The 14,619-nt window shown below is 44.2% G+C and overlaps 1 protein-coding gene across 8 annotated transcripts in view; it reads left to right on the top strand.

Moving 5' to 3' along the window:
* ADGRL3 (adhesion G protein-coupled receptor L3) overlaps positions 1–14,619 on the top strand; it is a 342,564-nt gene that overhangs the window by 263,602 nt on the left and 64,343 nt on the right. For all 8 annotated transcript variants that reach the window (XM_056347177.1, XM_056347131.1, XM_056347148.1 and 5 more), the window contains 3 exons: positions 385–561; positions 11,152–11,361; positions 11,874–12,094. In XM_056347177.1, coding sequence (XP_056203152.1) covers positions 385–561; positions 11,152–11,361; positions 11,874–12,094 — 608 coding nt within the window. The remainder of the gene's footprint in view (positions 1–384; positions 562–11,151; positions 11,362–11,873; positions 12,095–14,619) is intronic.

Raw genomic sequence — 14,619 nt, 5'->3', positions numbered from 1 at the left:
AGGGGGAAGTGGAATTAGAGTGAAAGAGGACAGCTAGTCCTCCTGTTAGCCAAGCACAGTCATTGCAAAAGTTGATTGCTTAAAGCAATTAATTTCTCTGTTCTGCAATGCAAATGAAGCAATCTGGTTTTGAAGAGCTGGGTTTAGTCTATGGCTGAAATTAATCAAGAACAAAGAACTAAGTCTGCATTAGCAAAGAGAGCAGCAGCAGCAATCTTTCTCTGGTATCGGCAGGTAATACTTGACATATAAACCGCTGGTGTTTGTTTATCCAAAATTAAAGGGTGAGAGCTACAAAGTGCCTCTGGGGAAAAAAAATAGTGCGTTTAGAAATTTCTGAAACTCTTGTCATTTTTATTGCATTTATTCATTTCTTCCCTGCAGCAGTCAGAAGAAAATTTCAATCCGAACTGTTCGTTCTGGAGCTACACAAAGCGTACAATGACAGGGTATTGGTCCACTCAGGGGTGTCGCCTCCTGACAACTAACAAGACACACACCACATGCTCCTGCAATCACCTAACCAACTTTGCGGTCCTCATGGCACACGTGGAAGTTAAGGTAAGCATTGCAGATTCACAAGCTGCCAATGCAGTGGGCAGGAAAAGTGGCCAATGTAACATTGTTTTGTTACTGCAGTTGGAGCGGAGCAGGGAGATTGTTGTGTGACAGTTACTCTTAACAGTGGAAACCATCTGATGTAAATCTTCCTTCTGCTATATGGTGAAACAGGAGACAGTCACACCAATATAAAGCCTGCCTTGAGCTCCTGGCATGTGCAGCTCTGAGCTGAGGGTGATGAGCAGAATTAGCAAATGCCACATCCTTGGCTTACCAGTGCAGAACATCTCCTGGCTGGGTCCTTGCTCATGGGGTCCTCACTGTGCCACCAGGGAGTAGTGAGTACCCTGGGGGGTGGGACAGAAGTATGCAAAGCCTGCCTGGTGGGGCACAAGTTGTGTGTCCTGCTTGCAGCAGCTGCAGATACACTGCCACACATGTTTGTGTGAGGTGCAAGTGTGAAACCAAAAGTATTCTCCAGCTTCCAGCTAAGGGAAAAAGATATATTCTCTGCATCTCGCTATGTGACAGTGAGCTACACATAAAAGGGAAGCTCCTTATACCATCCTGCCTAGACTGCACATCTACCTGAGCCCAGTACATAATCAGCGAGTTCCCTTGCCTGCATTTAGGTCCATGATGTAATTCTATTTTCCCACATGACTATCCCCACTGGAGCTAAAGAAGTTACTCCTGGAAGTAAATGTTCCTCATGGTAGCAGTATCTTGGGGAGTGAGCTCATTCAGGATTTTATTCCAGAATGGGAGAATGTTTGAGATGATCCTCCTTTTCCTGAGTTGTCTTGGCTGTCTTTGACTGAGAACATCTCAGCTCCTGTAGAAAGAAGATGAGAAGGCCCTGGTGCCCAAAAGATTTTGGCCTGGTGATTCTCTGTATTGCAGTGCCTCCATTTCATGTGCCTGGCACTGCAGCAGAACCCACGGCTCTGAGCTAGATGTGGATCTGGCATCTTCCATGCAGGCAGAACATTTTGGAGCCACTTCCATGGCTGCATAACCACAAAAGCTATTACAGTTTTAAAAGACCTTTTCTCAAATAGTCTTCCAGTGTCACTCCTTTGTATATTTTTGTTTCGTTTGGTAATCTGAAGAGGAATGTGAAGAACCACAGTAAAAATATATATTAAAGCACCGACACACATGACGAAAGCTCTTCAAAAAAATAAATGGGAGCCTGGCAGCACATTTGCCACAACAGCTGGGGCCAGCTGAGAGGGACAGGATAGATCTGCTGCTGCTGCAGGATTACATATCCCTTGTGTTCTGCAGGAGTCACTACCAGTCCCGGAGACATGCTATTAAATGACTGTGGCATTATCCTGAGAGATGTCTGAAGAAATGGCTTATTCAGAGCACATGTTTACAGTTTAATGCCATTCTGAAGTCCAAGTCTATTTTTGCCATTTTCCTACAACTGCTTGAATTTTCAAAAGAAAGGTGTTTTGGCTCATTATCACCTGCCTGGAGTTAACAGATATACCGGAGTCACTGAAGTCAGAGGTCGCACCTGGGAAATGCAGATAGCTTTCCACTTCACTGGTGTGAATGAGGGTGATCCTTGCTGCGTGGTGCAGATACAGGCTAGTGCTGAGCAAGCCTCTTCCTAAACTGCAAGCTGGTCAGCCTTGTCTGCACAGTATTTCACCCAAGCACCATTGGACTAGTAGCACTGGTGTTATCTTCCGGAAAGAGAAGTTTGCCCAATGCTCAGATTGGGAAGAGCTACGGCTGGAAGCCTCCTGAGTGCCAAGCCAGCTGCTGATAGCTGGTGGGTGGTTCTGGGTGTTAACATGAGCCCTCAAGACTTTCAGGTCATGTTTTGTCATTTGGCTGCAACAAAAGTATCATTGCTGTAAGAGCCAAATTGGTTCCACTTAGCTGACTGATGTAACCGGACAGCTTCCTGGCATGTCAGCTTTAGCGATGTCCCAGTCCGAGGGCAAAGGCAGGTGCGTACCATGCAAACATCTGCAACTCCTCCCTCTAGCTGCTAGTCACCTTGCTCTTCCTGACAGTACCATCCTGCTCCAGTCTGCTGGTGGAGCTGGCCGTGTGGCTCTTGGCAAACCCGGGGGGTGGCTAGTATGACATTCCTTATGCTGATGCAATGAGTTGATTTTAAGGTGTTTGCAGCAGAACACCTGCTCATTTGGAAAAGTGGAAGTTTTGAAATAAATGAGGGTTGTTGTCATTCACTGGCTCACACTCATCTCTCATAGGCATGCTTTTGAGCCGTTTCGTTGTCTCATGGCTTGTACGAAAAGGCATTCCTTGCCTCAAAGACCTTTAAGTGTTCTTGGAGGTGGAACAGTCCTTGAAGAGATGTTGCGTGCTTGTGCAGAACTTCTTCCAGCAGTGCTCTGGCCAGTGACTGGGATCTCTAAAGAGGACTGTCATACACATAATAATTAATAATATTTTAGGAGTTTTGCAACAGAAACAATTTTCTTCTGTCATTGAGACTTATACTGTACTGACTTGAGTTTGTTGGATTTTTGGATCCATAGGGAGCATCCTTTAGTGTAATAAGTAATCACAGCACCCCACCTAATGAAACTGAACGCTGGGCATCATGCGAAGCAGACATCAGAGTCCTGCTCCTTAATCAAAAGCCAGCACCAGTTTGACAAGTGTCACTTCTGGTCATGAATGATCTCCCTCCCTGGTAGCATGGCAAAAGAGCGTGTTCTCTGGAGGAGACCTCGATGGCTACTCTGTGAGTTACAGGCTGGGATTTAATTATTAGCAGAGTATATGTGGCAAGGCTGAGCTGGAAGGTGGCACCACTGAGGAGGTGATTGATGGCCGTCTGGCTCTTTAGCATGAAACAGCAATATGTCTTTGTCCAAAGGGGCAGAAAATTACATTGGCTGACTATGGTGGCAGGGATTTATTAGCGTGCTTCAAGAGCAGAAGTTGCTGGGATCGATTCTAGTCTTAATAGGGCAGTACCCGATTAAGAGGAGGCAATTTTAATTTGAAGATGCTTTCTGCCTGTTAAAATTAGTTGGGCCCAGAGTTTCTTATTCACTCGTATATTTCAGTGGGGTAAATAATGGTGCCCTAGACCAAGAGCCTGCTGCGCACACGGTCAGGACTCATAGTTGCTGGGAAGAGTGATGAAGCAAACCTGCAGGTGCCCCTCCAGCTGCTGTCAGAGCCCCAGCTAGCATGGGAAGAGGACAGCAGAACCATAATGACCTATGAGCTGGACCTTGCCGATGCGTCCTCCTGGCAAGGGGTGACCTTGCAGACCAGCAGTGCTCATTGCCCTTTCAGACAATTTACCAGGAAAAATGAGAACCTCCATTTGAAGAGATATTTTAAGACATGGAAACAAATCACTGTTTTCATTATCTATGAAGTTCATTTGACCTCTTACAGAAAAGTATTACAGTCTTACAGATATTTTGTTAAATAATGAGATATGTTTAATGTAGATGAGACCTGTGTAAAATATCTCTCTATTGTTCGAATTGATAGGATATTTGTTATAACCATTTAATGCTATAAAAACATGGTGGTTTCTGTGCCATGGGACAAAGCCCATAGTTAAATAAACTATTCTACCTATGTAATTGCTGCAGAATTATTCAAAATTTACAAGCTGTTTCTCATATAAGCTTGCACATTGCATTATATTAATTATAGCAGATGCATCTTAAATGTACCATGGGAAAAATATGCAGCCAGAAAACATGTTTAGAGCTGGTGGGAAAATGCAATTAAAAAACCCACGCAAAACAGAATAAGCAAAGGTACCTCAGGGTAGATAAATGTTGCTTATCAGTATGTAGTGAATGCCAGAGCTCACTCTTCTTTTAAAAATAAATAAATAAATAAAACAAGAAAGAAAGAAAGAGGGGGAAAAAAGAAAGCTGTTTTAACTGTAAAAATTAATTGGAAGCATTCGGATGTTATTCTATCCTACAAACATGTTACACCATGCTAATTATTTGGGGAATGGAAGCGTAAGGCAAGCTAAGGAGAGAAAGGAATAAAAATATATGAAGTCTAAATGGAATGCAGTGGTCCATTGCCTAAAGCAATACAGCCATTTCAGATATAAAGAGCAAGCTGAAGTTATTGCAGTGCTGGCTTACCCATATATTAGTACTTGTGGGACTGAAGAGCAGTGAATGAAAGCATAAGTGTGTGCAGGACTGCAGAAACATCCTAACTGCAGAATTAAATTACTGAAACTGCTGTGTAATGAATTTTGCAAGACAAATCATTTTGTACTATCAAAGGGGTTCATTCTCAAAAAAAAAAAAAATATTTACACAATGTAAAAAAATAACTTATTCTAAAATGTTATTGAAAAAGAACAATTTTAATTAAGCAGAAAAGTTATTAAATGTGCTTGTCTTCAATGAGATTTTAAAATTCAAAATACAGCAGTATTTGTATTTATTGTGTTGGGAACAAAAGTCTGACTTCGATGAACTCCCAAGGAGTTGTAAACAGCACATTTGGTTATACCTTAGGGCAAATATACCTATTAGGTCAAGAAATCTATGCCTGTAGGGTTAATTCAGAGTTGATAACTGTTGGTAACAGGCCTTGATCTTTTTGTGTAGGTGGGCAGTAAGTTGCTCCAGGGAGTTCCTTGAGTTCCCCAGCCTCAATTTGACACATTGGTTTGGGTTGAGCCCTAGTTTTGTCTTACTGTTTCTAGTTCTGTCATGCTGGATGTCTCACTGGTCCTTGCCTCTGCATTCCCCAAAGCATTCACCTGGATCTCAGGTAGCCATATTTGGGTGTCCAACCTGAGAACATTTAGAGGCTGCCTTCAGAAACACATACTCCAAGCCCTTGAATTTGCAGTTTCTTAGCTCAGTGCTTAGAGGTGTCAGAAATTTGAGCACACAGCAGCTTATTAGCCACAGCTTGCTTTCCCCTCAGGCCAACAGGTACATGTTTGCTTAGCATCACACTTCTTGACTCTTCAATCTGTGAGCCAGGGCTAGTTGCACAGTGCAGAGCTGTGCTGCAGAGCATGGGGACAGCATTGCTGTGCAGGGTTTCCTGATCCTCTGTCCTAAAATGTGCAAATCCAGCAGCTCCCATAGGCAGGTGCTAAGCCTTGCCCTGTTTCTTGCTACCTCCTTCCTTTCTGGCTGAGAGCGGGTGAACACAAGGACCAAAGTGAAGGTATTGGCTGTGGTGTGGTGGAGCCATGTCTGAACTCTCTCCTGGCACCAGACTGCGTAAGACCACCAGTGCATCAGCAGAAGCTGATGATGCTGTCACCAGATTTTTTCTGGGAACTGAAATTAACCAGCCAGCAGCTTGCCTGGGCAGATGTCTACACTGAGTTTGGCACAGCCCCCGTATCTCATTTCTGGGGTTGGAGATGCCTTATGAGTAACCAGAGCTGCGCTGCTTTACTAGATCCAGCCAGCACAGGAGGGCAGGATGATGAATGCAATTGTTGTCCCAAGCCTCCCTTCCTCTACAGAACTGGATCTCACCTCAACTGCATCTCAGTTGCAGTGGTGTTGGTGAGTATGATGGAAACGTTGGGCTCTTGTCATGTGATGCATCCACAGCAGCATTTGTAACACATGGGGTGGTGAGGTCTGTACGCATTTCTCTGTGCATACCTGCCCCCGTATCACTTCATTGTGGCCGTGGGGATTTCTGCAGCTTGTTCTGGCTGCTGATTCTGTCAGTCACTGGAAGGATGTTGCATTTGGGGGAGAAATTTGTGGGAAAAGATACTTCTAGGCGGCCTTCATCTTATCAAGGAAGGCAAAGGAGGAGGAAGGTGGTCTGTGTGGCCTGTGCAGAATATGAAGGCAACTTTGAGGACTGGGGGAGGGAGAGGAAAAGTGGCTAAACAACCTTACAGGACTGCCGAGGCATCTGAGTCTTATTTTGAATGGCCATAGTCAGAAGACAGTGATGTTGCACAGGGGCTTCAGGTAGTAATTAAGCTCTCTTTATTCCTGTGTTAGGACCTGATGGTGCCCATGACAGCATTGCCTTTGCAGAGCACTGTGGGGGTATGTACCAGGCCCACAGGTGCTGTGTCCACTGTGGGACAGGGCTGCCTACCTCTCTCGGTGCATCCTTGGGGAAAAGGGAGAGGATGAGTGCTAAAGCAGTGGGATCCACCCAGCTCATATCATTCTTGGCCACAGACAGGGGAAAGCCCCCTTGAAACTTCTCGTGCTTGCATAGCCACAGCAGACAATGCCATTAGCCAGCCCAGACATGCTGTAAGGAGCCCTTGGGGTTTCCTCCTGGTCCATGTAGCCCAGCTGATGCTTTTGGCAAATCTACAAAACCATTTGCTTCTTAGCCATGAAACATTACAGCCAAGTTGTAGCAGTAATCCTTTCTCAACACTAGCAATGGGGGAAGAAGGGCAAAGGGAGCCCACATGGCCCCAGAGAGGTACAGATCCAAGGAGCACCATCAGCAATGCACAGGGGTTCAAACGTGTCCCGCTTGGGTCTCTGCCCAGCCCAGCACACTGCCAGCTCCCACCAGGCACCAGGCGGTCATAACTAAGCTAGTCAATGACATTGTGTTTTTATTTACTGCTTGCTTATTCCTCCACCCCCAAACATATTATTCTTTCCATTCCTGGAGGGACAGATTAGGCCAAGGAATGTGTCCTTTGCTGCTGGCAGCTTGCTTTGGTGGCTGTTTTCTTCTACTGATGTTTTTAATAAGTGAGGAAATGGCTGTTCATCTCAGGGAGAGCCATTCTGTCATAAGATGACATTCCCTGGGATTTGTTTTTATTAGCTCAGCTCTGGTGTACAGGTGCTGCAAGAACTGCTTGTTGATTTTCCCAGCCTGGATAATACCTAGGCTGCCTGCTCACCCTGCTGGGGTTGCTACCAGTGCTACCTTAACTCCTCCTGCACAGGTTACACTCAGCGCTCTCCTTCTGTCGCTCTTGGTCCCACTGGAGCAAAAGTGGGGCTTTATTCCAAAGCCAGGGAAGTCTTTCACTGGGCTTTGGGTCAGGTGCATGCTTAAATCATAAATGTAAAACATATTTAATATAGAAACCCTTTCACTGAAGTAGATTATTTCTTTCAGTTACTCATTAAGTTGTTCCTGTGCTGAAAATAATCTGCATGACAGTTTACCTGTAAAGCTATCACAACTTAGTGGTAAAAACCCCACTGGCTTGCATGCTGGGCCGTGTAGCACCGGTCTTGACAGCCATGGTGCATTTGGATAAGGAGGTGTTTGATTGGTGCTGTCAGGAAATTGTCCCTTGGATTAACATCTGGTACCCTCCGTGGGCTCTTCTGGTTGCCTAGGTCTTTGGGAAGATTATCCAGAAGCAAGAGTTGACTGTTACCAATACACTGGTGGTTTCAGATATATTTTCCATGCCTTAGGGACTCTAGGGCTTGCAGGATGCTGGAAGAATATCATTAGCGCGTACGTCAAAGCTATTTAATCTTCAGTCAGGGAGTGCCTGAACAGTGCTGGGCAGGGTAATGAGAAGATTTGCTCCTCTTGCGTGTCTCTGCAGTTGAGGGACCAGGCTCAGAGACTGTGACCCAGGTACAAAATTTTGGTGTGCTATTTATCATATTTAACCCTGGAACGCCGTACACCAACTGTGTAATTTAGGTACATTGCTCCCTTATTTGTCACATAGCAATTGGGTGGTGGCAAGAATAGTCTCATAATATTGAGGAATGATTACCACGATTCCTCCTTTTCCCATATTATTCTGCTTTGTAGCCTGTGGCAGTACAGTGTTTTACAAGTTTCAGTCTCCAGCAAAAGGCAAATTCCCTTTTGTTGGACTTGCGTAAAAGCTCTGGGTGTGCCTGGCCTAGGGGCACTTGGCACTGCCATGGGAAGGCTGTCAGCCTTGCCAGCTCCTCCCTGGCTCGTCAGCTCTGCCATGGCACCTGAAATTGGGCATCCCAAACAGGACAGTGCACCCAGCCTTTGAAATCCAGCTCGCTTCTCTTGGACTTTACTAGAATTTACATACCCCCACCCCCCACCCCAAGGTGTTTTTAAATCGTTCCAAGTTTATTATTGCTTTTTGTTTGTTCTTTTGTGAGTTGGTTGAGGTTGGGAAAGGAAGTTGTAATTATGGAGAAGTAGATTTTATGGTTGTTTTCCAGCGCTCCAGGGATGGATGTAATGTACATAAAATCAGTATTATCATTGCAATTAATATTAAAAAGAAGAGTAATAAGAGTGATAATAATACCGCAGCACTAAAGTCTGCATTTCTTGCTAAGTATGGTGAGCTTCGGGGCAAATGGCCCTTCCCTGAGGAAGACCAAACTAGATGACAGGATCCCTCTCCAGGAGCAAAACCACTTCTAATTCCTGCATTGTGTCTTAAAGTCAGCAGAATTATAGTTTTGTGATAGAGGTACAGGAGCTGAGACCTGTGAGATTCATCTCATGCAGGGGAAGAAGCCCTTGAAAAATTTTCCTGTGCTAAGCTAACTTTGTCTTGGGATAGATGACTCTGTGCTGTTGGCTGCATCTGGATGTTATGGCCAAAGTCTGCCTGGTTTCTTTCTGCCTGCATCTAGGCACATCAGCTGCTTTGCCCCACTCACACAGCCCAAGAGCTCTTGGTCACTTCAGCCTGACAGGGCGATCTAATCAGGTGAGCTGGTGGGGCTGGTCAGGGAGATGTTCTTCTGCCATTCCCCAGCAGCCTTGGTTGAGAGAAAGAATGATTTGCAAGGTACAAGGTTTGTATTAACATTTTTTCACACTGAGTTAAGAGGGATGCATGAGCTGGAATGACACTGAGATAAAGCAGTGCATGGCCGCCAGAAAAATGACATGCACTTCATCTTCTCAGTTTTCTGGGTGCTGCTGAAGGAGCTGCCTGGAATAGGAATTTCTGTCATGATCTACAGTAAGCACATAATGATTTCTTACCTCTCAGTTGGACTTGCAACCCCTAATTCCTTAGATATTGGAAACAGGAGAGCTGCAAGAGCATTTGGGGAAAGAAGCCCTCATCTCCCACCTCCAAGTCTCCCTAGAGAGAAAACTTCCAGCACAAAAGAGATGGAGCTGAAAGTCGCTCCCCATGTTTCATTATCATTTGATGCCTATCACTCATGCTGATAAAGCTGAATTGCTGAAAGGTTTGAGTTGTTTCTCACAGGTGATGATATAGCAGAGTGTATATCAGGAAAGGCCTGACATTTGATGTGGCTTTATCATTGGCAAGCAAGCAAAGAAAATGGATAAATTAGTCACCTTTTCCCTCCGTCTGTCATAAGCTTTTATCCCATGGGGAGGAAAATGTTTCCAGTTTTTCCTGGCTTTTGTGTGGCACTGTTGTATTTGCCAGCCTACATAATGCCTAAGTCATCAAAGTGCCAGAAGTGGAGGGGAATGTGAATACCATTTATAACACAGCCTGGTGGACCACAGAGCTGGGTTTCAAGCCTCTCTGGTCCTTTTGAAAAGCCCCCAGAGATTTCCAGCCAATCTTCCCCTCAGCTCGTTGACTCTAACCACTTAGGCCCAAGCAGCCATCTCATGACTCACCATGTATTTCTTATGTATGTTTTACTAAGTAATGATATCACTAATTTCACCACATCTGGTGGAAACTTGGGAAGTTATGAGTGAATTTTACAGCCTGAATAAGATGGTAGGATACCCTCAGAGTCAGGGTGCAGCACCCCCCTCCTCTTTCTGGGAGCGAGGTGGAGTGTAAGCCCAGGAGCAGTCCAGTGACGTTCAGGATCGCCTAACTTTGCCACTGCAATGGCCATGGTTGCAAGGGTTTGGGGTAAAGCCATGTTACAAGTCCATCACAGGGAATCACTAACTTTTTAGGATATCTTAAAATCATTGTTCTGCTACAATTTAAAAGCAAATTCATGTAAAAAGTTCTGTCCTTTTTGGATTTTTTTTTTTTTTTTTTTTTTTTGGCTAGCATTCTAACTTACAAGAAGTTTCAAAATACAGCTCCAGAGTTTGAAAAGGAAAAAATCAAACTTTCTTTTGCCTTCCCTGGTGAAAAAAAACCCCAAAAACAACAAAAACCCCCAAGATATTTAAGTGATCTCTCTCTGTCTGAAGCCTCCAAGCTCATATGTCTTTGTGAATGTTTAAAGAGAGTCTTTTTTCAGTGTTGGTAAATGGTTATAATGGACTTGCGGTTGTAATCTCCACAATGCTGTTAGCATGAAGCATTTTTACACTTGAATCACAGTGTTCAATGGTTCTTTGTACTGTGTGTCCGCTCCTTTGCCGTATTTGCAAAAGATGGAGCTGCACACAAGGCTAGCTATGACATCTCAGTATTTTCAGCAACAGCATCATTGTTTCTAGGATATTTTGGGGTCTGAGTCTGTTCAGAGCACCTGCAGCTTGCCAGATGCTTTGGAGTCTGTATTTCAGATTGCAGCTTTCTTGATGCAGGATTCAAATCTAGGTCCATTTAGACTTTTTGCTACTGGTCCCTTGCGCCACAGCTTGGTGAGTGTATAAAAGTATTTGGGGAAGGGTCTTCAGACAACCTTACTCTGTGTCTAAGATGGATTAGAAGTCATGCAGGATGCAACTGATGATTTGTTTTTGGTTTTATCTCAGCACAGTGATGCAGTCCATGACCTGCTCCTAGACTTTATCACGTGGGTTGGCATCTTGCTCTCACTAGTCTGCCTCCTGATCTGCATCTTCACCTTCTGCTTCTTCCGTGGGCTGCAGAGTGACCGCAACACGATTCACAAGAACTTGTGCATCAGCCTCTTCGTGGCAGAACTCCTCTTCCTTATTGGCATCAACCGAACTGACCAGCCGGTAAGAAGCAAATCACTTTCTTCTCCTGCTGCAGTCTCCCGTCTCAGTGTGTATGGGATGTTTAACCATGCAGTGAGATATATTCTAGCACAGCCTTAATTCCATGCGTGAGTCCTCACAAGGTTGGGCCCCTGGTTGTTAACGGGGAGTCAAATGCTGATGCCTGCCATGATATCAGAGGTTGTATGTGCATTGTTTGTAAATAATGTGTGTGTGTGTTTAATAAGCAGGCTGTAAAATTTTGCTTATACTATGTACATCTCTATATGTTTATTTGCCAGATTGTGTACATACCTACCTTTGTATATTTGAATGTAATTAATATACGCAGAGATGTGTCAGTTTTAAAATAGTTCATGCACATTTTCCAAGCGAAAAAAAATGTTCTTTTGGAGAAAGGAAGATAAGAACTCCCTCATCCTTATAAAACCTCCCAGTAGGAGTAATCCTGACTGTTGCATTAATTCAACACAGTACAAACACCTTCCTTGCTCTTTTTAATCTGCACACAGATTGCCTGTGCCGTCTTTGCTGCCCTCCTGCACTTCTTCTTCCTGGCAGCTTTCACCTGGATGTTTCTGGAGGGAGTGCAGCTCTACATCATGTTGGTGGAGGTTTTTGAGAGCGAACACTCCCGGAGGAAGTACTTCTATTTGGTCGGCTACGGCATGCCTGCGCTGATTGTGGCAGTATCAGCAGCGGTGGACTACCGGAGCTACGGCACGGACAAAGTGTGAGTGGGGCTTAGCAATGCTTGCACCTGGTCAGGAGGAATGGCAGTCAGGACAACAAAGGGAAGTGAGGAGCCCAGAGACCTGGCAGGCAAAGGAGGCTTGTGCAGACAGAGCTCAGCCATGAGGCATGCCTTGCCTTATCTCTGTGTCTCCAGCACAGACCATGATGATACAGCACCAATTCCCCACTGCGAAATGTTTTACAAAGGTGTTTTCTTGAGGAGGTCAGTTGGGGAAAATTTTTATCACATCATTGCATAACATCAGGAGAGGTGGCTGTCCCAAGTCGCAGTTTGGTGCTGTATCAGGTAGGTCATCCTTCTTCTCTAACCAAAGAGTATTTCTCCTTTGGATGATGAAACACTGCTTTCTTCTTCCACTTTTTTAAGTGTTCTATGAAATTAACGGAGCCTGCAAGTGAAATAGGGGGTGACTGTGGAGTGCGTTAGACTATTTGCAAATTGGAACAGCTACATCATTTATCATATGAGTATTCTTAAATGTTTTCAACATTGCTGAAACTGGTATCAAAGCACAATTTAGATGATCGTGCAACACTGTCTAATGGAAAACAAAAGGAAAATTGAGCCTTTGGTTTTCTTTGCCAGCTTTGTTACAATAGTACTAACAATGGGGTTTTATTGACTCTTTTTTGCTTTTCCTTGTCAGGCTACCTTTTCCTTGTCGTTTTAACTGAGTTAAGGGTTCAGTCTGAAGGCATACATAACAATAGGATGGTGGTGTTTTTAAAGCTGTTTTTTAGCACAGGTTGGGTCAGACCATAGCAGCAGTTGATATTCTGTTAAATTCAACTGCAACATTTTTTGCCTGAAACGTTATTGGTATATACGAATGCAATTCCTTGCAGAAGCAAATCTGTAGAGCAGTGGAGCTGCTCATGATCAGTTACTGTGCCAGCAGTTAAGCTTGGATCCCAGCTGGATATTTGCACTGTGTTCCTCCCATGAGTAGGAGAATAGCAACCTGAATTTGTATAAATGTCATACTTTGTGGAAAGGGAATGGCCCACACAGATAAAGGTAGGAGGAAGTAAGTTTTCAAGGATCTCTACCAGTTTATCCAAAGTAGTTTAAGCAACTTTGACAGGCCTAGGGGGCAAAGAAAAATAATGTAACAGCTGATTACAGTTTTTGGAGAAGACTTTTCCATCAGCTGCCACCTGCTTTCCGCCCTGGCCAACTCTTCTGTTCATATCCCCTCTTGAGCAATATATAAGCCCTCATTGAATCAGGTATTGAAACGTTCTGCCTTGTCCCTTTAGACAAATTTATTCTTACTGTGGTGTTTCTATGGAGGACCTGTCTCTTGACAGTGGCCTACATGGGGCATATTGAGCCTCAAACCTGTTAACGGCCAAAGGGCCGTGAGCCCAGCTCCCTGGAAAGCCAGCTGAGATGCTTCTGCATATGCAGTTGCTGGAGTTGTACCCCAGCAGTGCAGTTTGCTTTCTGGTGTTTTAGTGGCTGCCTTCCATGCTGTTCACCCTGGGACTTCCGCAGTGTTACCGTTGCAGGGCTTGTAGCACCGGGGCAATCCTTTTAACTTCTCTCTCAACATTTTGGGCTGCCTCCCAAGAAAACCCACCATTGCAGCTAGTTTGTGGTAAGAGCTAGCACCAACTGTGTTCTGTTACAGTGCTCTGTGACTGTTGGGTGTTGAAAATGTCTTCATTCGCTGGTAGTTAAAGGGACATCCCCAAGCCCAGGGTATTACTTTGGATGTGAGACAGCAGTTGATTTGCATCCACCCTCATCTTTGCAGAATTCCTCATGATGCTCTGTAGGGACAACCAGAGTACCAGTGTAGATGGTGGGAGATCGCAGCATGCAGCAGGCTGCTGTAGAGAGTGGGAACATATGGCACCTAACCACAGCTCCATACAGCACTGTGGCAGCTTTGCATTGCTGAAATGTTTCTGCTCCTGTTAAATGAATATATGACCTTTCTCAGGCATAGCAAAATAAACATTTTCCATGGGTTACACTGCCTTTTCCCAGCAACCTTGGGTGCCCAAATGTTTCCATGGCATGGGAGGTACAACCAGAAAATTTGGCTGAAATTCACTGGAGGCAAACAACAAAACTTTGCTATCTTTGTGTTGAGGAGGCAGCAGTTCTTTGTCTGTGCCAGTAAAATCTCTTTCCTTCCCCACAACATAAAGTACTATTTTTAATGATTAAACTTGTATATGTAATATTTTGCAAATAAATATTCACAGAGATTTGCAGAGCCTAAAATATTTATTTATAATCTCTGATTCCAGAGTGCACAATTTTATCACGTTCTCATAGTGGAAAATAAAAAACATACAATATGTTTTGTATAACTATCATGCTCCATCTGGCTGATGGATGATGATGTATTTTTCTGTATAATGTTATTAGAAGTGTAGAACTGATTAGAATTTGTTGTGAACTATATGCCAGGCATACATAATTTGATTGCAAGAAGTTGCTTGGTTTTTCCGGGTTTTGTAAAACATCCTCTGGAATATATTACTTGC

The sequence above is a fragment of the Falco biarmicus genome, chromosome 1, assembly GCF_023638135.1.
Source record: "Falco biarmicus isolate bFalBia1 chromosome 1, bFalBia1.pri, whole genome shotgun sequence".
NCBI classification, from domain to species: domain Eukaryota; kingdom Metazoa; phylum Chordata; class Aves; order Falconiformes; family Falconidae; genus Falco; species Falco biarmicus.
The sequence above is the reverse complement of the archived record's forward strand: the minus strand, read 5'-3'. Positions and strand labels throughout refer to the sequence as shown.